This window comes from Oncorhynchus keta, chromosome 6 (assembly GCF_023373465.1).
Source record: "Oncorhynchus keta strain PuntledgeMale-10-30-2019 chromosome 6, Oket_V2, whole genome shotgun sequence".
In the NCBI taxonomy this organism is placed as follows: Eukaryota; Metazoa; Chordata; class Actinopteri; order Salmoniformes; family Salmonidae; genus Oncorhynchus; species Oncorhynchus keta.
In genome coordinates, this window is record NC_068426.1 from 13,287,270 (window position 1) to 13,314,825 (window position 27,556).

Consider the following 27,556-nt stretch of genomic DNA (forward strand, 5'->3'; position numbering starts at 1 on the left):
TGAGTTGAGCTGTGGGGTTAACAGGAACAAGGGAACTGTAAAATATACATAACCTGATTTTATGTTTTGTTGCCTCTCAGTAGGCTATCATTTCACTGGTGCATGATTATCATTTGCTATGCTAATTATGTTCTTTTTTTTTTTAGAAGTGTAAGGATAATTAGTTCTTCTGAAGTTGGCTAAATGTTTTATGACTATGTAATGACGTGGCCCCCCAAAAATCTGTTAAAGAGAAGATGCTTAAATTACCCTGTTCATAAATCATTTCATCTTTAAAACAAAATACTATCTAATTGACAAGCACTAACTCCTTGTTATAAAAATCAGAAGTAAAATAGAAGCTATAGCCTGCTTCTTAGGATGGCAGGCATTTGATATGGCAGTTAAAAAAAAAAAGACAAATCAAAATGTTTAAATTGGATTAGTAGTAGGTTTTCACTACATGGTGAATAAGGCTTGTTTTACCCACATCTGTCAGCAATGAGTGTTTGGCTGCTTGGTCTAAGCTATCAACAGTAATTAGTGCCCAGTATCCACACTAGTTTCCCACACATACAAAGGGCCTGGGGATGGGGAAGGTGCATTATTCCAGTAATGAGAGAAGGGGAGGGAGGGAGGCCTGGGCTGGGACTGCCTGCTAGACCAGAGGTTAGGAGAGTGCGTTGGATAAATAATTGTACCTTTTAAAGAAACACGAGAAACTGTATTTGTTGTGCTATCATTTTGTGTTTTTATTGAAGTGCTACACAACAAAACCCAGTGCTGCAGTGTCTCATTCATGCCAATGTATTACCTTGTATTAACCATTAAACTCATATGTGAGAGGAATATGAGTAGAGGAATGTGCCTGCTTGGCCCAATGATAGGAGTTTCTGCCTTATGCTCTTCCACTGTGCAGGTGCAGTGAGGATGACCCTGAGAGACCAGTCTGGAGGTGGTTCACAGAGACTCTGTGACCCTGCTCTGCTCCTTCTTTCACCATGAGTCCCCTGTCCAGACTTAACATCATCTGGACCTTCGCACCCTTCTCTGACTCAAAACAGTACTGTTTGATCGTAAATACAAACCGATGTTATTGTCCAATAACCTCTGTTGTTCTGACAGGGGACCTATCAGGCTGTCCAGATAGTAAACATCTCACCTGGGAACTCTGGTCTGTAACGCTGCACCAACAACTGTTACGTCAACCTGTCCATATACAGCTGTGAGTCCCTGCATGGTCCACATGCTCTTCAGTTCTCTTACCTACCAATTACTTATCAAATCATACGCCTTCATCATAAATTCAGAAAGATTTTGGGATGTTGATTAAACCGGTCAGAGCTACTATAACTACTGCGTTGGGTGCGCTGTGTGTTTGGAGTCTGAGTACTGCTCACTCGCTGTGCTCTTACTGCAGCTCCAGACAGTTCCCCTGGGATTCTCCAGGTCCATGGCCCTGGTGCTGCTGTGGGTCCACCGCTCTGGCCAGGAGAGGAAGTGGAGTGTTATAACGAGGTACGGTACACTCCCGCTCTGATCAAACGCTCCTTTGTTTGATCCCTCAAGCTAAGAAATACAAAACATCTGTACACATTCTACAAATAAGATAAAACTCATTGACATTGTACAAAAACTCATTCAACTGAACGTTTGTTTCATAAAGTATTAAGAATAAACACGCATTCCATTGGTCACCTCATTGTGCCCTGCAGGTAGACACTAGCTTCCATTTCACTCCATTTGAGGCAGGCAATCACATAGTAGCTATTGAAACATGTCCAGCATAGAATGCCTGATAACTGTACAATTTGTTTAATACATCATTTCGAAACAAATGTTCAATGTCTCATTGGAATCAAATGTGTTCGTTTCTGTTCAAGACCAGTTCGTTGCTAAGTTCTGAATGATAATATTGCCTGCCAAAGGTTGAGGAAAGGTAAATGAAAGCACTCACAGCATTTAATTTGCAAATGATTAAACAAAAATCTTTAATTTAAATAGGGCGTGGGGGAAAATCACATAAAAAATAAATAAAAAAAAACTGTACAGAACTTTAAATGTCAACGGAACAGTTTAAATAAAACATCCCCCCAAATGACTAAAATAATAACTTAAAAAAAAAACATGTGGGATGGTGTACTAGTATACAGCATTAGTGCAAAGTATGTATGAAATCAATTCTCCCCAAACTGCATGATTCAATGTGAAGAGTGCCCTTCCACCCAGGAGCCAGATCTCTTCTGAGGGGTAATATAATAATAAGAGAGAACCCCCTAAGACTCAACATAGTGTCTTCCATGAAAAAGAACCAGAAATGCACTAATAATAAAATAGATTTATATATATTTTTAAATGTATATTTATATACAAAACATGCTGTACATAAATGGCAGAGATTAAGAAATCCCTTTTAATATTGACACCCAGGTCAGTCCAGTGCTTTCCTTTCTCCCAGTAATAAAAGTACTCCCTGTTGCTTTGGATATTACACTGAGAATTAGGGGAGAAGAGAACCAGAAAAGGGCCCTGATCAGAATGGCTCTGCTTTTCCTAAGCCTAGGGTTGACACATGTTAACATCTGGTTGGTGCCAGCTCCTCCTCAACAATCCCCATGACAGAGTTAGATCCAATGATCTGACAAAGAGACTAGATCTACATTAGCACAGTGCTCGTTCCAAGTCCTTAAGATGTGTTTCAAGATGGTTCTAAGCCTGAATGGAATCACCTTGACTGCAGAGGAGGCTGGTGAGAGGAGCTATAGGACAGACTCACTGTAATGGCATGAACAGAATGGAGTCAAACATGTGGTTTCCCTGTGTTTGAAACGGTCCCATTCCAGCCATTACAATGAGGCTGTCCTCCTATAGCTCCTCCCAGCAGCCTCCACTGCCTCCCATTCTTTCCCAATGGGAGACCATGTGAATGCCCTTTTCCACCTATTAGTTGTCCTTCATCCTGTAAGGACAGATCTAAGAGAAAGTTTAGTAGACAGTTCAGTCTAACTAAAAAGGTGACAAACTACTAAGATGGTTAGGTGGGGGGAAAGGAGCATACAAGGCTTCTAGGTCCAGCTTTACACCATGGCACAAGGTTATTCCAGATAGCCCTACCATTGATATAAAAGACTTGTCACAACTGGCCAGGGGACAGACATGTGGATTACTGTAGTGCTGTAAGACCCTATAGCTCTCAGGACAGAACAGAGTTGGACAGCCAGCTTGTCTGATATGTGCTCTGGGTAGAGAGAGAAAATCATTGGAGCAGGACTACTCAGAAGTACATCAACGCCTTCATTTGACCCTTAAAGCAGGGTATGGCAAATGCAGGAGTGGGAGCAAACATTTTAAAGTTACTTCTCAGGAATACTTCCAGTTACATTACACACCTTAGAAGAGAAACCTTAGTGAAACATGTCAAATGATACCAAACGTGTGGCAAAAATTACAATTAAGAGGCAAGTCCAATCTCCACATTTCTGTATCACATCAGCATGTCAAATAGACAAACCCTTCCAGACGTTATTTCAGTATTTATTTAACTTGGTTTCCAACTAAAACGCTGGAGGTATGTGTAGCACAAACAGTAGTTGTAAGTGTAGTAGTAGTAGCAGGAGGGGCTGTAGTTTAGTAGTAGCTGCCTGGAGCCAAGGAAAGCAGAAGGGCCTCTTGCTGGTGGCTATTCCACACAGAGCTGTCTGAGCCCCTCCCACTGCATAGAGTCCACAGCTGATTGGATCAGGTCAGGGAGGGAGCGTTTGGTCACTAGGGCAACTCAGTGGGCTGGCCTATAGCCACTGAGGAAGTTGTGATTCTTCAAGTAAAGTAAAAAGACATTCCACTCACCCCAAAAATAGGACCCAAAAATCTAAAAGGCTTTAGAAAGAAGATTCCCAGTTTAGAATCCTGTGGTCTGAACAATGTCCCTGCCTGGTGAGCATCTCTTCTCTTTTCATTCTCTGTCCTGGTCCATCAGCTGTCCAGAGTCACCCCCCACCCCATCTCATTAAACCTCCCCAAATTCAGAACTTTTGTCCAGGCCTGACAGGACTGTCAACTCCACTGGGAAAAAGCACCAAATGTTGGGAAAGGTAGGAGTAGGCGGGAGTCTTATCCCTGAAACAAGCTCTTTGACAGAACACTTGAGATTGTTGATTGTGGTCAAGTGCCTCTAATAAATATCCAAATGAGTATGAAGATGTTTTTACAGGGAGGGTGCTGGATTCGTTTTGGAATGTGTGTGTTATGCATAGTGATGTGGGGAGTTGATATTGACTGGTCATATGGCAGGGGTAAGCAACTAGATTCAGCCACGGACTGATTTTTGTCAGAGAGAATGGCGGAAAATAATTGTTATAATTTGTACTCTGCAAATTGACCAAAACTAAGCCCAAAAAGAGATTGTATTTGAAAATAATAATGTCAAACAAAATTACATTGACACTTTTTATTTGTGAGAATACTTGGGAACAGATTTCCTAAATATTTTTAAATTTTTTGCTTAATTCCTGGTGATTTTACAGTCATTTGACCCAAAAGTCACACACACATATATTATTTATATTTTTGCTCATAAAATGTTTCAAATCTGCCTGTTGCCGACCCCTGTCATATTGTAGCTGTTCAAGTCGTTTGATGTGACCCTTGCAGTTTGATCCCCACAGTTGTGAACGTGAACTAGTTCTACAGTGGAGCAGCAGGTTGGTGCAGCATGGATGGGCAGTGTGGGTAAAGAACAAGGCTTGTTATGGTAGTAACTCTGGCTTCACCTGTACATACAGCAACAAGGATATTAGAGTTCCCTTTTCTGAGTCATTATGCTGTTGCTGGTAGGTCTCAGGTGAAGGAGAAGACAAACGAACTAAACAAATAAAAACAACTAAACATTACATAAGGAAAAACCTCCCTTACAATTGCACTGGCTTTTTGGCCTGCGAGGGTTACCATTGTTACAGAAACTCTTGAGGGAATAGGTCCTATCAAATAGAGATCCTGTCCTAGGAGGGGAGATGGTGGGATGGGGCGTACATTTAGTTTTGACATGCATCCTTGTGGTGGTTCACTGAGGAGAACAGGAACATATTTAGACCTCAGATCCATCCAGCATGGCAAAGGCTCGAAAAGAAATGTACTCCGAAACATGTTGATGTTGTGATTTGCCATCAGAGACGTAACAGACCTCAGAGTCCAGTCTCTTTTAGAGAGAGAGAGAGAAGAGCATTGGAATGACTCTGGGAAGCTGGAATAGGTCCGGTCAGGCCCACTCTAGAACTGGTGGTGCTGTGCTTTGGCTGCAGGGGTTCTCATGGGTTCTCCAGAGCAGACTCAACCCAGGTGCTCAAGTAAAGGCAGCTCGGTGGACTCCTCCCCGGGCGCGGGGCTGGGGGGCGTGGTTTCAGTGGACTGGGTGACCCCCAGGGGGTCCTGTGTTGGGCTGGCCCCAGGCGGCAGTGCAGGAGGAGTAGACTGAAACACAGATGTAAATATCCGCAACTAACCTCACAACAAACAACCATCATTAAGTTGATCTGAAAGCCATAACATCCTGTTGTAAGAGATCCTGTCGCTACATTATTTTCATGCTGTTGACAGCATACTCCACCTTCCAACAGACTATATATTGAGTGTACAAAACATAAAGGACACCTTCCTAATATTGAGTTGCGCCCTGCCCCCCTCAGAACAGCCCCAATTCATCAGAGCATGGACTCTGCAAGGTGTCGAAATGTTCCACAGGGATGCTGGCCCATGTTGACTTCAATACTTCCCACAGTTGTGTCAAGTTGACTAGATATCCTTTGGGTGGTGGACCATCCTTGATACACACGGGAATGTGTTGAGCGTGAAAAACCCAGCAGTTTAGCAGTTCTTTGGCACCTACTACCATATCTCATTGAAAAGGCAAATATTTTGTCTCAAATCCTTCTTTAACCTTTCTCCTCCCCTTCATCTACAGTGTTTGAAGTGGACTTAACAAGTGACATCAATAAGGGATCATAGCGTTCACCTGGATTCACCTGGTCATGTTTTGTACACGGTGTCTGTTCTACCTTCACTCAAGGTAGAGTCACTCACTTACACCGTTTCACCATCCTCACCTGTGTCCGTATGAACTGAGAAGCTCCACCGTCACTCTCAGCTGCGGCTGGCCCGTTGAAGCCCTTCCTGCCGGACATGCTCCACTTCCCGTAGAGACCCTCGTAGGGCAGGCCATGTCCCAGTCCTGTCCGCCCGGACCCTCTGTGCCCTCCGTCCAGGAAGCTGCCTGGGCCAGGCAGGGGAGCCATGACCACAGAGCTGCTGAAGGACAGCTGTGAGCTGGACAGGTGCTGACCCAGGAGACCCTGGATGGATGAGGTCCGGTGGAGGGAAGTAACTAGCCCAGTGTCCATCCTGCCCTCTGACTGGCTGAGCAGAGCCAAGGGGAGGGGCTGAGGGTGGTGGGGCCAGGTGGGGGTGGGGCCCACAGGGTTGTCAGTTCCTACGGAGACAAAGCAACTTATTTCACTCACTTCATTCAAAAATATCATTATACAAACATTGCTGTGTTATCAGCATACTGTCAGTATTGATATTATTATAATAGCTAGCTGCAGCTAAACAGTGGACATCAGAGGTTGTAGAGGAGTGGTGGGGTCCTGGGCTCACCCATGGGGGGGTGGATGAAGGTGAAGTGGGGCTGGGGAAGGCTGGAGGCCGGGGTGCTCTGGGTGGTGTGAGCCGATGGGTAGTTGGAGACGGCTGTGGAGCCTCCGCCGCAGTCAGAGTCCTCAATATTTCCCCCACTGTTACAGCCAGCTCCACAACCCTTCTGTAACCTGCAGGAGAAACACAGGGATTTGAACAGTCTTATCACACACGGTCAGTGTGTGTTGTATGTGTTAATTCGAAATGACACAACGACAAGGTTCCAGTTTAACAAAGTTTACTATACCATATGAACACCCTCAAAAGGTCGCCATTACACTCTAGGCCAAGTCCATCAACCACCAGACTCCCTGTGCACTCTTGACTGAGTGATAGCCCCGTAATAACAGAAATATTGGGATACTTAAAACATGAACTTACCAGTATGTATAGTGCATTTGGAAAGTATTCAGACCTTCATTTCTTCCAAATTTTGTTACGTTACAGCCTTATTCTAAAATGGATTAAATGGTTGTTTTTTTCCTCAATCTATCTACACACTACCTCATAATGGCGAAGCAAAAACAGGTTATTAGAAATGTTTGCAAATATAAAACAAAAATCATAAATATGACACTTACATAAGCATTCAGACCCTTTACTCAGTACTTTGTTGAAGCACCTTTGGCAGCGATTACAGCCTCAAGTGTTCTTGGGTATGAAGCTTGGAACACCTGTATTTGGAGAGTTTCTCCCATTCTTCTCTGCAGATCCTCTCAAACTCTGTCAGGTTGGATGGAGAGCGTCGCTGCACAGCTATTTTCAGGTCTCTCCACAGATGTTCGATTGGGTTCAAGTCCGGGCTCTGGCTGGGACACTCAAGGACATTGAGACTGGTTCCAAAGACACTCCTGCATTGTCTTGGCTGTGTGCTTAGGGTCGTTGTCCTATTGGAAGGTGAACCTTTGCCCCAGTCCGAGGTTCTGAGCGCTCTGGATCAGGTTTCCATCAAGGATCTCTGTACTTTCCTCCGTTAATCTTTGCCATGATTATGACTAGTCTCCCAGTCCCTGCCGCCAGAAAACATCCCCACAGCATGCTAGGTTTCCTTCAGACGTGATGCTTGGCATTCAGGCAAGAGAGTTCAATCTTGGTTTCATCAGACCAGATAATCTTTTTTCTCATGGTCTGAGAGTCCTTTAGGCAAACTCCAAGCAGGCTATAATGTGCCTTTTACTGAAGAGTGGTTTCTGTCTGGCCACTCTACCATAAAGGCCGGATTGGTGGTGTTGCAGAGATGGTTGCCCTTCTGGATGGTTCTCCCATCTCAACACAGGAACTCTGTCAGAGTGACCATCGGGTTCTTGGTCACCTCTCTGACCAAGGCCCTTCTCCCCCGATTGCACAGTTTGGCTGGGCTGCCAGCTCTAGGAAGAGTCTTGGTGGTTACAATCATCTTCTATTTAAAAATGGAGGCCATTGTGTTTTTAGGGATCTTCAATGCTGCAGAAATGTTATGGTACCCTTCCCCAAATATGTCCCTCGACACAATGCTCTCTTGAAGCTCTACAGCCAATTCCTTCGACCTCATGGCTTGGTTTTTGCTCTGACATGGACTGGTCTACTTTCTATTCTTAATAAATTTGCAAAAAATGTCTACAAACCTGTTTTTCACTTTGTCATTATGTGGTATTGTGTAGACAACAGGTGGAAATTATAGGCAATTAGCAAGACACCCCCAATAAAGGAGTGGTTCTGCAGGTGGTGACCACAGACCACTTCTCAGTTCCTATGCTTCCTGGCTGATGTTTTGGTCACTTTTGAATGCTGGCGGTGCTTTCACTCTAGTGGTAGACTGAGACGGAGTCTACAACCCACACAAGTGGCTCAGGTAATGCAGCTCATCCAGGATGGCGCATCAATGCGAGCTGTGGCAAGAAGGTTTGCTGTATGTCAGCGTAGTGTCCAGAGCATGGAGGCGCTACCAGGTGACAGGCCAGTACATCAGGAGATGTGGAGGAGGCCGTAGGAGGGCAACAACCCAGCAGCAGGACCGCTACCTCCGCCTTTGTGCAAGGAGGAGCAGGAGGAGCACTGCCAGAGCCCTGCAAAATGACCTCCAGCAGGCCACAAATGTGCATGTGTCTGCTAAAACGGTCAGAAACAGACTCCATGAGGGTGGTATGAGGGCCCAACGTCCACAGGTGGGAGCCCAACACCGTGCAGGACGTTTGGCATTTGCCAGAGAATACCAAGATTGGCAAATTCGCCACTGGTGCCCTGTGCTCTTCAAAGATGAAAGCGGGTTCAGACTGAGCACATGGGACAGATGTGACAGAGTCTGGAGACGCCGTGGTGAACGTTCTGCTGCCTGCAACATCCTCCAGCATGACCGGTTTGGCGGTGGGTCAGTTATGGTGTGGGGTGGCATTTCTTTGGGGGGCCTCCATGTGCTCGCCAGAGGTAGCCTGACTGCCATTAGGTACCGAGATGATCCTCAGACCCCTTGTGAGACCATATGCTGGTGCGGTTGGCCCTGGGTTCCTCCTAATGCAAGACAATGCTAGACCTCATGTGGCTGGAGTGTGTCAGCAGTTCCTGCAAGAGGAAGGCATTGATGCTATGGACTGGCCCGCCCGTTCCCCAGACCTGAATCCAATTGAGCACATCTGAGACATCATGTCTCGCTCAACCCACCAACGCCACGTTGCACCACAGACTGTCCAGGAGTTGGCGGATGCTTTAGTCCAGGTCTGGGAAGAGTTCCCTCAGGAGACCTCATCAGGAGGTATATACAGTTGAAGTCGGAAGTTTACATACACTTAGGTTGGAGTCATTAAAACTTGTTTTTCACCACTCCACAAATTTCTTGTTAACAAACTATAGTTTTGGCAAGTCGGTTAGGACATCTACTTTGTGCATGACACAAGTCATTTTTCCAACAATTGTTTACAGATAGATTCACTGCATCACAATTCCAGTGGGTCAGAAGTTTACATACACTAAGTTGACTGTGCCTTTAAACAGCTTGGAAAATTACAGAAAATGATGTCATGGCTTTATAAGCTTCTGATAGGCTACTTGACATCATTTGAGTCAATCGGAGGTGTACCCGTGGATGTATTTCAAGGCCTACCTTCAAACTCAGTGCCTCTTTGCTTGACATCATGGGAAAGTCAAAAGAAATCAGCCAAGACCTCATTACAAAAAAAATTGTAGACCTCCACAAGTCTGGTTCATCCTTGGGAACAATTTCCAAACGCCTTAAGGTACCACGTTCATCTGTACAAACAATAGTACGCAAGTATGAACACCATGGGACCATGTCTCCTAGAGATGAACGTACTTAGGTGCGAGAAGTGCAAATCAATCCCAGAACAACCGCAAAGGACCTTGTGAAGATGCTGGAGCAAACAGGTACAAAAGTATCGATATCCACATAACCTGAAAGGCCGCTCAGCAAGGAAGAAGCCACTGCTCCAAAACCGGCATAAAAAAGCCAGACTATGGTTTGCAACTGCACATGGGGACAAAGATCTTACTTTTTGGAGAAATGTCCTCTGGTCTGTTTAGCCATAATGACCATCATTATGTTTGGAGGAAAATTGGGAGGCGTGCAAGCCTAAGAACACCATCTCAACCATGAAGCACGGGGGTGGCAGCATCATGTTGTGGGGGTGCTTTGCTGGAGGAGGGACTGGTGCACTTCACAAAATAGATGGCATCATGAGGCAGGATAATTATGTGGATATATTGAAGCAACATCTCAAGACATCAGTCAGGAAGTTAAAGCTTTGTCACAAGTGGGTCTTCCAAATGGACAATGACCCCAAGCATACTTCCAAAGTTGTGGCAAAATAGCTTAAGGACAACAAAGTCAAGATATTGGAGTGGCCATCACAAAGCCCTGACCTCAAAAAGATTTGTGGGTAGAACTGAAAAAGGAAAGCGAGCAGAGACCTAGAAACCTGACTCAGTTACACCAGCTCTGTCAGGAGGAATGGGCCAAAATTCACCCAACTTATTGTGGGACGCTTGTGGAAGGCTACCCGAAACGTTTGACCCAAGTTAAACAATTTAAAGGCAATGCTCCCAAATACTAATTGGGAATGTGATGAAATAAATAAAAGCTGAAATAAATAAATCACTCTCTACTATTATTCTGACATTTCACATTCTTAAAATAAAGTGGTGATCCTAACTGACTTAAGATAGGGAATTTCTACTAGGATTAAATGTCAGGAATTGTGAAAAACTGAGTTTAAATGTATTTGGCTAAGGTGTATGTAAACTTCTGACTTCAACTGTGCATATACATACATACATACATACATACATACATACATACATATAGTGTATCTCACAGCCTTAGCATGACTACCGCAGGCTGTGTCGTGTAAGTGTACCTGTCCCAGCTGCTGATGAGCCAGGCGTAGATGTTATGGGGGCTGACAGGCCCCCCCCAGACTGAGCGGAGCTGGGTGTGCCCGCCTGCGAAGGAGGTGGTGAGGGGCGACACGTAGATGGGGTAGCCGATGGGCTGGTCACATGACGAGTTGATCATGTTCCTCAGGGCCTGCTTGGCGTTCTGTATGCTGCCACGCTCTGGGTTCCGGTTCCGCAGGAACACCAGCTCCTGCTGCTGGCCCGCCCACAGCCCACGCACACACTCCCTGTTCACCTGGCAGGACAGTGTGGGTCAGCAGGGGGAGGAGCACAAGAAGTCACAAATATGCAAATGACCTCTGCTACCGCACGGCAAATGGTAACCAAAGCGCCAAGTCTAGGACCAAAAGGCTCCTTAACAACTTCTACCCCCAAACCATAAGACTGCTGAACAATTAATCAAGTGGACACCAGGACTATTTACATTGACCCCCCCCCCCTGTTTTTAACAGTGCTGCTTCTCACTGTTTATTATCTATGCATATTCACTTCACCCCTACCTACATGTAAAAAATTACCTCAACACCTCCTGTACCCCCGCACACTGCCTCGGTACTGGTAACCCCTGTATATAGCCTCATTGTTATTTTTATTTATTTTAACTTTAGTTTATTTAGTAAATATTTTCTTAAAACTGCATCGTTTGTTAAGGGCTTGTTAGTGAGCATTTCACAGTAAGGGTACGTACGCCTGTTGTATTCGGCGCATGTGACAAATACAATTTGATTTGACCCAGAACTGGTGACACACAACTAGAGATAGAAGCAGCGTTAACAATAGAGCACTAGAACATTCCTGGCAAATATCTACTGATATTAATCAAATCTCAATGTGATCCATGGTCCTGCTACAGCAATGCCTCCATTGTCCTCCTGGCATTTAAGTGTACACCACTAACAAGCTGTGACTGTGGGAGTCTCTACAGTAGCTGACCTTGATGACCCTGAAGCTGAGGAACCTCTTGTTGAGCATGATGATCTTGTACTCGTCGCTGCCATCGTCCATGACGTGGCGCAGGGCCAGCAGCGAGGGCATGTTGGCCAGGATGGCGCCGCGCCACACCGGGTCGCCCTCGTGGCTGATCACCATGTTCTCTTCGTTGGCCGTGATGGCGTCGTACAGAACCACCGGGTCCTCGTACTCGTCTGGAGACGTGAAGTGATCCTGTTGGGGGGGCAGAGCGATGAGCTTAGTGTGGGTGATGTCATCATTAAGCTTCTTCGTCTTAGCTCTGTCCACCATAATGTCTCTAAAAATCAGTCAATTCTTTACATTGAGGTCATTAAGCTGGTTACTATAGTGTTTGTAATGAGTCATGCCAGTATGTCTAACCTGGTGCAGTTTGAGGGACATGCGCACCCCGGGCGCCACCACCCTGTTCAGCAGGTCCATGTCTGCAAACACCCACTCATCCCTGGGAGAGGTGATGCGGAAGTCCCCCTTGAAGAGGGCGTGGAGACCGTACAGAAAAGGCTCCAAGCTGAAAGTCAGGGCACAAACAGTCACTTTTGGTATACAGTATCACAGAGGCAGACATACTCCCTCTCTCTGTGCAGACAGAGTGTTAAGTCCTGGGTCTTACCTGGCAGACATACTGTGGGAGGCTGTGCCCAGAGCCCTTCTCCCCAGGACACACAGGCCAAAACACAGGGTGACCAGAGGAGAGTCTCTCTCGCTCTCCTCCACCGGCTACAACAGAAAACACATATGAAGCACGTCGTGAAGTTAGTCTGCTGATGACACTAACTACATATGGGAAGTAATGGTCAAATCAACAGGTCACCTTTTCAACAGTAACATGACAAGGGACACTGACCGTCTGGCGTCTGCTGTTACAGTACTGGATCCAGTCCAGGTAGACCACACAGAAGGAGCTGGGTGTGACGCCAGAGGCCCTGTGGTCGTAGTCTTCGTCTATGTTCAGGTTGAAGGTCGGGTCACTGTCCACGTAGGCGGGGCCTAGGCAGGGCCGCAGCGCCTCCTGCACCATCTCATTGGCCAGCCACTCCTCCAGTTTAGGAGATCGACTGACGTAGTAGACAATGCTCTGTGGTAGAGGAAACACGTGTTACAGACCAGGCCACCTACTGTTCAAATAAACTGCTATTGGATCTCATGTTATAGTTAACTGTAAGATCAGTGTGGATCACACACCTTGACGTAGTAGGTGATGAGGATCTTGCGCAGGTCGAACACCTGCAGCATGGAGGCGGCGTTGTTGTCGCTGATGCTGTAGCCCTCCAGGACGTACTTGGTGGCAGCCACCTCCCAGGCCAGCCAGCGCTGGCCGAACGCTGCGTTAAAAGAGAGCATGTGAGGCAGGTGGCCTGGCTCACAGCAGCAGCAGCCCTCGTCCTCCTCCACCCCCTCGGTGATGGCCTCCACCTCCCGCTGCTGGCAGTAAGTACCTGGGGGGGAGAGACAGGGAGAGGGGGATAACAGAGAGATACAGAGAGAGTGATGAGAGATGATGAGAGAGATACGAGAGAGATGTGAGAGAGATATGAGAGAGGGAGATATGAGAGAGACGGGGAGAGAGACAACAGAATGAGAAATAATAGCATTCAGACAAGTCCAAAACACTATCTCATGTTCAAACCATCAAAGCTTACTACACTGAACACTGAAAAAGTTCCTTCTACCCCAAACCCCTTCCCTCTCCCACCACCTCCCCCTCACTCCATGCTCACCCCTGAACTCCAGCCCCCTCAGCTGGAAGGTGACCAGGCCGTTGCCGATCTCGATGATGTGCACCAGGGCATTGAGGTAGTCGGAGGCCAGGATGAAGCAGTCTCCTGTGGTGTAGTTTCCCCAGCGGCCCAGCAGCAGATCACCACACAGGCTGTGCTGCAAAGAGCGCGTCAGGTGTTCATAGAAGATAGAGTTCAGGTTGTTGTCATCAGCACCTGGAAGAGAGGAGACCACAGGCATAAAAACAGAGTCCTTTTAAAGAATGAGGACTTGCGTTAGACGAGGGAAGGTTGTGGTAGTAGCAGCTGACCTGGGTTGCGGTCCAGCTGGGTGGCCAGTCGAGTGTTGGAGTGATCAACCCGCTTGGTGCTGGAAAGACAGACATGATGTTAACTGGGTGACAGAGGCTCTAGCAACTCCTATACAATATTTATTATGGATCCATTAGTTGCTGCCAAGGCACTCTTCCTGGGGTCCAGCAAAATTAAGGCAGTTATACATTTTAAAAACATTACAACACATTCATAACAGATTTCACATGATATTATATGTACCCTCAGGCCTCTACCACATATCTATAATACAAAATCAATGTGTATGTGTGTATAGTGTGCATGTTATCGTGTGTGTGTGTATGCATGTGTCTATTTTTGTGTTGCGTCACAGTCCCCGCTGCTCCATAAGGTGTATTTTTATCTGTTTTTTAAATCTAATTTAACTGCTGGTGTGTGTTACTTTGTGTGGAATAGAGTTCCTTGTAGTCATGGCTCTATGTAGTACTGTGCATCTCCCATAGTCTGTCCTGGGGACAGTAGAGACCTCTGGTGGCATGTCTTGTGGGGTATGCATGGGTGTGAGCTGTGTGCCAGAAGTTCAAACAGACAGCTCGGTGCATTCAACACGTTAATACATCACACAAATACAAGTAGTGATTAACTCAATCTCTCCTCCACTTTGACATGCATATTATGACATGTATATTATTAATGTTAGCTCTCTGTGTACATCCAAGGGCCAGCCATGCTGTTCGGAGCCCATTGAAATGTTCCTAAGTCCTTGTGTCACCTGACCAGACGACTGAACAGTAGTCCAGGTATTACAAAACGAGGGCCTGTAGGATCTGCCTTGTTGATAGTGCTGTTAATAATGCAGTGCAGACTTCTCCCCATCTTGGGGCGGCAGCGTAGCCTAGTGGTTAGAGCGTTGGACTAGTAACCGGAAGGTTGCGAGTTCAAACCCCCGAGCCGACAAGGTACAAATCTGTCGTTCTGCCCCTGAACAGGCAGTTAACCCACTGTTCCCAGGCTGTCATTGAAAATAAGAATATGTTCTTAACTGACTTGCCTGGTTAAATAAAGGTCAATTTTTTATTTTATTTTATTTTTTAATTAAAAAAAAAAAAATCTTAGCTACTGTTGTTTTAACTATGACAGTTTACAATCCAGTGTTACTCCAAGCAGTTTAGTCCCCTCATCTTGCTCAATTTCCACATTATTCATTACAAGATTTAGTTGAAGATTAGGGTCTAGTGAATTATTTGCCCCAAATACAATGCTTTTAGTTTTTTAAATGTTTAGGACTAACTTATTCCTTACCAGCCATTCTGAAACTAACTGCATTTTTTTATCAAATGTTGCAGTCATTTCAGTTGCTGTAATAGCTGACGTGTACAGTGTTGAGTCATCCGCATACATAGCTTTACTCCAGCCAGTGGCAGGTCATTAGTAAAGATTTTTTTTTTTAAAGTCAGGGGCCTAGACAGCTGCCCTGGGGAATTCCTGATTCTACCTGGATTTTGTTGGAGAGGCTTCCATTAGACAGCTAAATCTTTATTTGCAATATAGCAGGGGGTGTAAAGCCACAACACATACATTTTCCCGGCAACAGATTATGATCAATAATGTCAAAAGCCAAACTGATGTCTAACAGCCGCCACAATCTTTTTTTTCTTCCCATCAGTCATGTCTTAGTGCTGTGCTTGTTGAATGTCCTTCCCTATAAGCGTGCTGAAAGTCTGTTGTCAATTTGTTTACTGTATAATAGCATTGTATAGCAAAAGTTTTGGTAACAGGCTGATTGGTTGGCTATTTGAGCCAGTTAAGGGGGCTTTACTATTTTTATGTAGGGGAATAACTTTTGCTTCCCTCCAGGCCTGAGGGCACACACTTTCTATATTAGGCTTAAATTGGAAATATGGCAAATAGTAGTGGCAATATCGTCTGCTATTATCCTCAGTAATTTTCAATTTTTCCAGTTGTCAGACCCCAGTGGCTTGTCATTGTTGATAGACAACAATCCTTTTTTCAACTCTTCCACAATTACTTTATGGAATTCAAAATACAATTGCTTGTCTTTCATAATTTGGTCAGATATACTTGGAAGTGTAGTGTCAGCATTTGTTGTACTAGTCATGAGACAGGTGGCGGCTGTGTAAAAGGATAATGCAGTCAGCTAGCTATCACTGCAACAGATGGCATTAATCACTTTCATCTGGTTAACATTAACCTTTTAACTGCAAAAAAAAACAGCCCATCAACTGCTGGTGTCCTGGACAATGCCCACGTCTGCCTGAAGCTAAATCTCTACATCTCCCTGACTCCTGGAAAAAGGGAAGAACTCACTTGTAGTCTCTCTCCCAGAACTTGACAGGCCTGGTGTAGGAGGTGACGAACACAGCACTGCCCAGGACAGGGTTGAGGGGGGTGGAGAAGAGAGCAGAGAACACAGCCTGGACAAACAGCATGGCTGAGTCTGAGGAGCAGAGGGTGTTAAGGAGTTCTGACAGACACCACTAACACACAGTGCAGCCAATAGACACAGCATTTACTGTTATTACCCACTTTGTTTCACTGGCAAATGAGCAAGTGGTAGCGCAGAAAGACGACATCCTTTATAAGTTCAAACAGTTTTCTACAGTGCCAGGGTAAAGGGATACGGGGCACAGCGAAGGGCTGGGCGAAGGCGTGGAAGGCGGAGCCCCAGGTGATCTGCCAGGGAGCGATGTAGGTGAGAACAAAACGAAGCTTGTAGAGCAGGTCCCAGAGCTATCAAGAGAAACCACACAATCCAATGTCAGCAATCAAGCACCGCCATAAATCAGTGCATTACAACTAAACACAGCTCGATATGTGCAGATGCTTTCATCTGGTTGAATGTGTGCTAAAACAAAGTCCCAGGGAGGAGTACGTGGAGCTAGGCTTTGGCAGGTACCTTGCTGAAGAGGATAGACATGAGGTAATAGTCGAGCAGGAAGGTCTCTGAGAAGTGTGGGTAGTCGAAGAGGAAGAAGAGGGCGGTGAAGCACAGTGTGACGTACTGCAGGGACGGGGCGCAGAACGACAAGCGCAGCAGCTTCATCCCCGCCAGAGAGATGTACAGAGCACGGCCACTGGAGGAGGAGGGGACAGAGAGTGAGGAGAAGGAAGGGAGAGAGTGAGGGGAAGGAAGGGAGAGAGTGAGGGGAAGGAAGGGAGAGAGTGAGGGGAAGGAAGGGAGAGAGTGAGGGGAAGGAAGGGAGAGAGAGAGGGGAAGGAAGGGAGAGAGAGAGGGGAAGGAAGGGAGAGAGAGAGGGGAAGGAAGGGAGAGAGAGAGAGGGGAAGGAAGGGAGAGAGTGAGGGGAAGGGACAGAGAGAGTGAGGGGAAGGGACAGAGAGAGTGAGGAGAAGGGACAGAGAGAGTGAGGAGAAGGAAGGGAGAGAGTGAGGGGAAGGAAGGGAGAGAGTGAGGAGAAGGGAGACATTAAAAGACATATGATGCAAATACAAAGCGTGTTCTCATTGAACTCTGATTAGACGGATGGATGAATGGGATGAGATTCAGAACAGGGTGTATGTATGTTGAGGAGGTTGGTAGGGGATGGCTGAGTTGCTTACTAGATGTCCAGTTTCATTGGGTTCTGGCTGACAAGCTGGGCTTCTGTAGTGAGGGAGTTGAGCACCACTGCCGGGTAGATTAAATACTTCTCCAAACACTGCAACCACGCATACAGCTTCTCAAACCACATCAGCTGGGCGGCATCTGGGAGGAACAGGGCACAGCAAAAAATCTATGACAAACCTGAGGCCTTGACACAATTCTTACAGATGTGTGAGTGAGTTTAGAGGTGGGTGGGTCACTACTCACCGCGGACCTCAAACTGGCTGTACTCTGGAGAACGGAGGACAGGGTGGGCCAGGCAGAACCAGGGCAGCTGCTTGCGGAGCTGAGGCAGCAGGTAGTGTGTGAGGAAGCCCACCCCCCCAGCCACCATGTACAGGATGTAACTTAGAGCAGGCTGGAGGGGAGATGAGGAACAGGAGGTCTCAGAGATCACACACTCACACTGCGGAGTGCCATAACCAATCAGAAGGACTCCCTCTATACATTGAAACATCCCATTTCCTCCATATCCGGTCGACCAGGTGTTGACTGACCTGCAGAGCGATGAAGACAGTGCTGGCACTGATGGCAAACGTGATGACAGCCATGAGGGGACACATGACAAGGTCAGAGTGGAACATCTCTTTCTGTAAAACACAGACAGAGAGACGGGCTTTAAAACCTCCGAACACCAACAGCAGGGAGGGATGTCTTGGTATGCATCCCAAATGGACCTTGGTCAATAGTAGTGCACTATATAGTGAATATGGAGCCATTTGGGACGCATCTTACCACAGAGTTGTATAGTTTCTCAGGCAGGGGGTCTTTGATCTCCAGAGGAGGCTCCTCAGGGGTCCGACCCAGCAGCTCAGGAAAGAACTTGGAGCGGACCAGAGACCTAGAGCAAAAACACATACAGGGCGATGTTGAACATGAGAGAAGAGGGATGGAGAGGTTGTTCAAATGACAGCTAGGATCTGGGAATGTTATCTACATGTACGACAAGGTACCACTAGGTATATACAGGGAGTAGAGGTACACAGACCACAGGATGATGGGGTCGCTGCTTTGGCGGCTCAGGTGGTAGGAGAAGGCCAGGAGCAGACCACAGAACACAGAGAACACTACTGGCACATGGGGATGTTCCCAGGGAGCAATGATAGCACCAAGACAGAACCCATAGAGCAGCGCGGTCACCAACACACTGCGTAACAGGCTGTACAGGGACGACAGGGGGCTGGTGGTGGCTGTGGAGAGGAACACACACACCAAGGTCAACAGGCATCACTCAACAAATGACAGTATGTTGTGTGGAACTGTGAATTACAGCGAATGTTATGGACCCGTCTTACCCGTTCCCCCAAAAACGTGCATGTCGACCTGCTCCAGAAGACACATGAGGAAGGTGTTGACCTGAGGTACAAGTCCAAACAGGAAAATGATGGGGAAGCACAAGGTGAACACTGGGGGGACAGAAAGAAATGGAAAAGTGTGTGAGTCTGTTGGTCATAACACATCTGCAAAAGCGCACAGCTAGAAGAGTCCAACTCGGACTGACCTATGAGCACGTCCCTGGCACAGAGCAGGAAGTGAGCGGAGAAGAAGGTGACGCCGTAGAGGGAGAAGGGCTGCAGGTGGCCCGAGCGCCCAGCAAGGTCGAACACCCAGACGTGAGCACAGCACAGGCAGAAGTAGACGGGCCGACTGTACACGATGACCCAGTTATGGCCCTGATGGGTTAGACCAGACAGTCAGCAGGTTGTGCCATCAAAACAACAATGGAACGTTTACAAACTGGATAATGACCAAGACAGATGTTTGGATGACATCTACCTACATGCATTGGGGAGGCTGCATCTGGTTGAACACTCTGAGGAAGGAGACCAAAGTGTCAGTTCAGACACTTACACTTCACTTCACTTCAAGTTAACGCTGGTCTACAACAGTTTTAACAACTAAAATGCATCGGCAGTTGATGAATAGGACCAGATACCTGTATTAATGAAAAAAGGGAATAGAAATTGAATAGGGACTTGATTGCTTACGACTTGTGTTGTTGCGTACCTTTAGTAGTGAGTACTGACAGCTGGCGATGACCAGGCAGAACTGAAACACCCAAATGTCCCTGAAGAAACCCTGCAAGAGGAGCAGGAACCCCAGGAAGGACACCATGCTGGCCAGCACCACCGCAAACACATTCTCCCCTACACCACGGTTCCTACAGGTGACACACAATGGAAGATACAGTAGGAGGTAATTTATAATGTTTAGGGTTGGAAAACTCCAGTAACTCTACCAAATTCCGAAGTTTTGAAACCCTAACAATGTCTCTCCACAGTATAGACCTCTAACGGAACTATGGCTTTCTCCTCAATAACGATTGGGTGATTTTGCCACTGAGATAAACTAGCTAGCTGCTGTGCCTCACCTGTCCAGTAGTGCCAGCAGGGCCAGACGGTCATAACGCACCCTCAGCCACTTGCCTGGCAGCACCCAGAAGCGGTAGTAGTGTTTGGGCTTGGCCTTCTCTTCGATCATCAGCGTGTTCTCCTGGGACTCATGCAGAGATTCATGGTCCAGGTCAAACTAGACACAGGGGCGGGGGTTTGAGACAAATATCAGGAATATTCTACAAAAACCAAAGCCATATACAAGAAATGTCCAGCGGGTTGATTTGTCAAAAATACATGATACACCGCTGAAACAAATTCTAACGGTGTCTCACCTCTGGCATATCTGACATCTCCAGGGGCACCCTGCGCACCTGCATGCCCTGCAGAACCACAGGCCTGGTCTGGAGCACTGTGAGCACCGGTGCCCCATCCTGGACATCATTGGAGGTGAAGCTGGAGGACTGGGACTGTCTTTCCCGCTCCCTAAGAGGAGAAAAAGAGGGCGGGGCTCAGACATATCAACATCCCTTTCAAACAAAGAGTCTGAGGCTCATCAGAGAGAGACACTTACACCACTGGGTCCTCATAACCGCCTCCTGCAGGTCCAAACGTGTACGATCTCTTCACTCCTGAAAAAACAAACAGCAATGAGTGGAGAGCATTCACTACAGTGTAAACTGGTACAGAATCACCCCCGAAGGATCTAACTCTTTCCTTCCCTAAAGCTAGCCCCAGTCTAACATCACCACACACTCACCACCCTCGTCATAGAAGTAGTGCACAGCCCCCTCTGTGGTGTCGTCGAAGGTAGAGGCCTCATGGACCCCAGCGCGGGGCAGCAGTAGTGAGGTGGCGAACTGTAAGGCAGAGGGCAGGGTCCGGGTCCGTGAGTGTGAGGAGGTACGGGCACGCTGGAGGTCCTGGAGACTACAGGAAGACACAGGGGATGGCCTTTATGTAGCATGGACATACAGAGGTGATTGGCATAAGGGACATGGCTAGAGCGGATGGTGTGGAAGTGTTACACCAGACCAACCTGGGTGGAGAGCCCATGGTAGAGGGGGGTGGTGTGGGGTTGCTCCCCGCGTTGTGTCGCCTACGGATGGCCTGGGTCCTCTTCACACTGCTCACTGAGTCCTGCTTGCCCCCCTCCTCTGGGGCCAGGGCTGAGGCAGCAGATACTCAAATTAGTACCAGGATGTACATTTCAGTTGTTGAGTTCTAGAAATACCTACCTGGCCCTTATTGATCTAGTAAATACAGCAAACAATCAATCTTTCAATGACACTTGAGTCATTTAGCTGACGCTCTTATCCAGAGCAATTTACAGTTAGTGCATTCATCTTAAGACCGTTAGGTGAGACAAACACATATCACAGTCGTAGTAAGTACATTTCTCCCCGATAAGGTATAAATAAGCCAGTGCTAGGAGGTAAATTAAAGTTGCGTTATTTGTTCATCTTTCTTTCCATCTTGAATGGGACTATCAGAGTAGGAGTGCTAATCTAGAATCAGTTTGGCCTTTTAGATTATAACGAAAGGACACGGGGGGACCTGTTCCTAGATTAGCACACTTTATGAATACAGGGCCAAAGTTAGCGTGAATAGTATGTGTCTCACCTCCCCCCACAGCTCCCTCCTCCACCAGTTCCCCAGCCCTCCAGCCCCTCTGGTTGCCAGCCCAGGAGCCTCCCAGAGAGTCCAGGCGATGGTGGTGAGTTCCAGGGAAGGCGTCTGTGTGGCTGGTCCGGGCCTCCAGGTCTGACTTGGAGATGGTGAGGGGTCGTGGGGCGGTGGTGGAGGTGGTCAGCATGGTAGAGGGCAGGACCACAGTGTTAGTGTGGCCCCCACCGGCCTCGTCCATACTGAGCACCCTGGCATGAGTCTTAGCACTAGCCGTGCTGGCTGACCTCTGTGGCCTCTGGGAGAGGATGGGGCCAGACGTCTCGGACAACGTTCCTTCCCTGGGGATGGGCAGCTGGGTGGAGGGGGGCGGGTTTGTAACACCAGTGTTAGCGAGGTCGGGGGAGTAGCATGAGGTAGAGGAGCTGGAATCATCATTGTCAGAGCTGTAGTGTCTCTGGGAGCCCACACTGGAGCCATCATCCTCGTCACTGGAGTCCTCAAACAGGCTCTCGCTGTAGGTCTTAGCCCCCAGCCGACTGCGCACTGGGATGTAGTCTCTGTGCTGTCCGTGGTGCCTCCTGTAGGAGCCACAGTCAAAGCTGCTGCTTCCCCCTCCACCTCGCTTGCGAGGGGCTTTCCTGCAGCCAGGCTGGTGGCCAACACAACCACCACCGGTCCGCAGCAGCTTCAAGTCTTTGGGGCGCACCACCTGCTGGGCCTGCAGAGAGGGCTGCTCAGAGGGCAGGAAGGGCATAGAGGAGACAGGATGATCAGGTTCAGAAGACACTAGACCCAGGGCCAGCCCTGACGGCAACGTGTTAACCTGCCGTGGAGGGGGGAGGGGGGGAACGGGGACCGTCCTGTCCAGATCACATGCCTCCGAGTGCCCACTACTGGAGGGAGACAAGTCCTGAAGGGAGGGGGGCTGTGTAATATCTGAGGGGACAGGTGGCAAATCTTCCCCTTCCACTATTGTCTTATCAAGCCCCTGGTCCAGAGAAAGCTCTTTGGAGGGGGAGCGCAGTAGTTCGCTGTCCGACAGATCATCAGTATCACTGCCCCCCTGCAGTACAGGCTCCTCTGCTGGCTCTAGGGTACTGGTGCCCGGGGCTGAGGCAGAGGTTGGTGCCCCGGAGTCTATGTTATGTGGCAGGCTGAGTGAAGGGCTCTCCAGCTGGGTGGAGTCAGTCTTCTCACTGCGGTAGCTGCTGACTGTGCTGAGGGTCTCACGGTCTGTGGTCACTCCACCCCCGCTGAAGCAGCTGTCTGTGGAGCCGGCAGTCATGGCCACCCCACTGTGGCTGCCTGGGTGCTCTGTTCCCGGGGCGAAGGCCACAGGGTCAAGGCCCAGCCCAAGCAGGTTCTCACTTAGCTCCTCCCTCAGACTGCTCTTTATGAGAGGGCTGATGGGAGCATCCCCCAGGCTCTCTGACTCAGCAGAGGGGCCCAAGGGGGAGTAGGGCTCATCAGGACTCTGCTGGGACAGCTGCTCTAGCATGCCCTTAATGTCCTCCAATTGGCCCTTCTCTCCTCCGTCTTCCTGACTGGAGGGGGACGGGGGGATGGAGATGCACATCCCAGGTTGGAAGCTACCAAATCCCCCTGCTATCCCTGTTCCCACTCCCCTTAGATCAGGGAACTCTCCCCCTACAGCAGCAGCCAAGCAGGACGGGACCATGTTGACAACATCTGTAAGTGAAAGCCCAAACTTAGTACACACATGCCAAAGAAAAGACCAACATGGACAAAATATGAGATGTCTATTTGCAGTGTGTAATGCTTACGGATGGGGTCCTGGGAGCTGTGACAGAAGATCTCCCGGCGAGCTGACGTGACAATCAAGTTGTTGCTGCATTGCTCTCGCATCAGATCCTTCATATCTGAGAAGAGAAGAAGCAGTCCCTAAATTAGACTGCTAAACATGTTATACAAAAAAAAAATGATCATCCGTCAGTCAGATCAGCTTTACCCAACCACAACAGTGAGGTTAGAGTGGGGTTAGATTAGATATACTATACCCTTGGAGCCTCTACTGTCATCAAGCTGGGGCAAAAACTCCTGAGGAAACAAACATTTGTTAGATTAAGAATTAATATCATAGGAATATAAATAATTTGCATGGGAATACGGGTGTTCTAAACTAACATATGCTATTATTTTAAGATGGTCATACCAAGGATCATTTAGCTAATTGATTTTGAATTTCAAGACCCCTTAAGGTAGAAAAAATATATAATGTATAAAAATACTGGATGAAACACTAAATTTGGCATTACTGCTATTTGCCAATAGAAATGCATTGAATAACAGATTCACAGCATGGACCGACAGATAGTCCCCCAAAATAAACCTAAAGGAAGTTTGTTCTGAAGTGTCTGTCCTATATCTGAGAGAAATAAGAAAGATCAGGAAACTTTTTTTTTTGTGATACATGCATTTATCCTTTATTTGGGCAATATATTATCTCCATATACACTTCCATAAAACATGTTTGCTGGTACCAGGGACCTTCAGACGAGTCTTGTGAGTGTCAGAGCAAAACCGTGTTTGTCCACAGAGGGGGTCATATTAGTGTGCAGGCCAAACAGTTTGGACGCTACATTTGAGGATGTCCCATGGTCTGACAAACACCGCTCTAGCTCTGCCACCTTTCACTGCAGGTGCAGAAGGGCAATACCAGCGTATTGAGACACAGCCCATGCAAAAAAACATATTCTCTAGCTTAAACAGAACGATTTTGATGGGGATTTTTTGTCATGTTAATTTGATGTCCACAGGGGCGCAGAAATTGTAGGGTACGGGTTAAGAGAGAGTACGTTTGTGTAAGTCATGCAAGTCAGTTCTCACCGACACCTGGTTGAGTCCAAACAGAGAGTGCTGGGAGCTGCAGCGAACTGGAGGCGTTGAGTTGACCTTTCTGAACACAGTCATCTCCACACCAACATTGCTGTCCCTGAGAGGGGAGCATACATACCAGAATTAAAAAACACAAGACTCAAAATCTATCCACAATCATGTGAAATAATAGCCCTCAAAGCATCAACACAATTGAGCCTCTTCACTCGGATGTACATAGAATAACATCGTTTTTTTAAACAAAGTTGGACACAAAAATATTCCATTAAGATATGGAAATTTCCGTCAGTACCTATGCTGGTTCCCATCATGGCCTCCTGACCCATCATCCCCCTCTTCTAGCCGTGGGGCATTGGTTATGTGCGAGACCTGCCTCTTCTCCACCATCTCCCCCAGGTCGAACATGGCATGGAGGTGGAAGTTCACTGCCTTTATGGCTGTGAAGAAGGCTGCCACCACAGCACAGTAAACAGCTGCCACAACCAGGCTAGGGGGGAGAGACTGGACAGGATGACCAGAGGGGACAAGAAAGAGTGAGTCCAGAGATAGGAATATTAAGTAGGCTAGCCCTTGATAAGGGTACAGAAACAACACCCTGTCCTCAATAACAGTAAAAGAACCATAACACAAACACTTCCCCTAGATCGGCAAGCACGTGGGAATATTGGACACATTACAGACCAGGAAGGACCACTTCACAAAGATTACAGACACGACAGCTTGAGGACATAACAGGCCTGGTTTCCAGGCAGCACTCTTCACTAGAGCAAATACTAACGCGTAGCAAATACTAACGCGTAGCAAATACTAACGCGTAAACAAAAGAGCAAACATTAAGGTAAAGAGAAGCAACATCAAGTGTGGAAGAAAATACACTTTTGAATTAATGCTGAGGGGAAAAAGGTACTCTCCTACTCTGTTCCACTTTGTTACCAACATGGTTCTGCTCCTCCGTTCTATGATAAAACCAGTTCTCATTTGATCTGAATAATGGCTGTCTGATATACATTTATTAGTGCAGCATGTAAAAAGTGCCTGACTAACCTGACATCCAGTTTAAAGAGAATTCCTAGAGAACAGGAATTCTTCCATCTTTAGAAATAACCAAATTGTCACCTCCATGAATCCTCACCATGTATAGCAGAAAAGGGAAGGCCAATAGAAAGATCCAGAGGTACAGGTGGAAGCAGTTGGAGAATGTGCTCTGGTGGGGGTCCACATACCAGCCTCCTGTGATTGAAGCCCACACCCCCTGCCGCAGTATCTGAAGAGCTTGGGAACCCATCGTCCCCTTAAGAGCAGCCAACCCAGGGTTGCAAGGCTTCCTCTAAGGTTGGAGCTCCTAATGGCACAGTTGTAGCCACCCTGTTACGTGTCTACAAGGGCACTTCCATTGAGGATAACAAGTTAATAACGCAGTTCTCTTCACTTTCTGGTTTATAATCCTTAATGTATCTCAAGGGAGTCCGTGCATGCTCTTTTTCAGGGATGTGCTGCTTTGCGTTGCAGTTCTTGCAAAAAAGTAATCCCTGCTTTGTTATCTGGAGATTGACATTTTGGCACACTGGTGGTGGGTGACCCACTGACTAAATAACAACATTCATTTGGAAGAAAAATCACAACTGATTTGGTTGGTTTCTTCACACATTTCAAGTCGCACTTCAGTAAATTTAAAGTGGTTTCTGATAACATAATTTAAAGCAAGACACTGTAGTACACCTGTCTAACGTCACAGAGAATCTTAATAATGCTCCTCATCTCCTACTCACTTGGAGCTGTAACTGTGTTGGACTGTTCCAACTTCAGTGGCCAAGTGTAAATTCTTCAGATATGTTTTGGGAGTGCTCAACCTCATGAGATCTGAATCTTTATGCATCCTGATAAATTTTCAAAATAAACATCTGCAAAAATACTCAATAGATATGTATACTAGCAACTAACATCATCTGTCTGAATATGCCAATGCAGAAAGCTAGTTACCAATTAGTTAGGTCTATTAACCTGTTTATAAACCAGCTAAGTTAGCTAGGAATCCTATTTTTCATGAATCCCTCTGTATAGTTTCAAGGCCAACCCTACTTCAACTATCCTGTCACCTAGTTTGATAGACAATTTGACGTAACGTTACTGTTTTCTACAGTTAGCTGGCTGGCTAGGTCATGCTAGCTAGCAGTTGTCTACATGTTATTCTAGCTTGCCATCACAATTTCCTTCAGACGTTATTTGCCAACCAATGCACTTCACCAGCAGACATAAATTAGAAAACTAACGTTACTTATCTAGCTGATTTGTCAACAGAAAAACGTGTCAGTTTATCTTACAAATCATCTATGGTTGTTAACTAGCTATAGCTATTTGGCTATCTGCGAACCATTGCTACCTTAACCAATGTAACGTTAGCTAGCTACTTTAAGGTTATGCTTCCAAAACAAGACAAACGTGTAATTTCGAGATAAAACTTATAAACACATAATGTGTTGGATTAAACCAAATCGCTGACAGTTTTGGTAGCAAATCGCATCAAGAAAGATCCCCACTAACGTTACGAACAGAAACGGGCTACTAGTACTTCAGCTTACAAACGCTCGATTAGCATGCTAGCTTAGGCCACATAAAAATAAAACAGCCAACGCTATCTATCAGAAGTGGGACAGAGTGTGGCTAGATAAAAAGTTGCTAAGATATCGTGATAGCTATATTAAATTGTTTGTAAACTATTCTAAATCAATGCTGCCCAGATTTGCCTCTTCTCTTCAGTGTTGAGCAGGTCTGTATACCTTCGCTAAAGAATCTTTTTCCTTTTTCCCACCGCGGGTTGCTAGCTTACCACAGTTGGCTAACAATATTGTTTTTCAGATGATTATGGTCTTTCTTCTTTTGAAAGACACAGTGAATATATATTTGTTGGTTAAGAGAAACGGGCAGTTGGTACATATTTGCGTCATTTCCCTTATCACGTGTCCACTGGTTAGCTAGCTCTAAAAAAATGTATCCTCCTCGTTAGCGCGACTGCTACGATCACCCGGTCTACCTAACGGTGTGAGTCTCATGTAGATAAGAGAGTCGCCCCAAGAGGGAAG

At 46.8% G+C, this 27,556-nt stretch overlaps 1 protein-coding gene across 2 annotated transcripts; it reads right to left on the bottom strand.

Annotated features, from left to right (window-relative positions):
* Nucleotides 1-716: 716 nt before the first annotated feature.
* On the bottom strand, nt 717-27,514 carry LOC118384991 (pecanex-like protein 3). Of its 2 annotated transcripts, none has more exons than XM_035771744.1 (34): nt 25,609-27,514; nt 24,769-24,977; nt 24,468-24,573; nt 23,639-23,678; nt 23,405-23,500; nt 21,615-23,309; nt 21,031-21,160; nt 20,752-20,921; nt 20,566-20,623; nt 20,327-20,477; nt 20,030-20,187; nt 19,666-19,819; nt 19,439-19,471; nt 19,160-19,331; nt 18,954-19,064; nt 18,647-18,848; nt 18,394-18,499; nt 18,156-18,248; nt 17,866-18,016; nt 17,616-17,760; nt 16,954-17,131; nt 16,679-16,787; nt 16,365-16,494; nt 14,054-14,112; nt 13,743-13,958; nt 13,207-13,460; nt 12,869-13,099; nt 12,635-12,741; nt 12,385-12,532; nt 11,986-12,216; nt 11,013-11,287; nt 6,628-6,797; nt 6,078-6,460; nt 717-1,463 (listed from the first exon to the last, which is right to left on the bottom strand). In XM_035771744.1, exons 1-34 carry the CDS (start codon nt 25,759-25,761, stop codon nt 1,278-1,280), a joined length of 6,810 nt encoding a protein of 2,269 aa, XP_035627637.1. In that variant the 5' UTR covers nt 25,762-27,514; the 3' UTR covers nt 717-1,277. The 2 variants fall into 2 exon arrangements, with proteins under 2 accessions (XP_035627637.1, XP_035627638.1); XM_035771745.1 differs by lacking the exon at nt 717-1,463 and adding an exon at nt 1,941-5,445.
* Nucleotides 27,515-27,556: the final 42 nt, after the last annotated feature.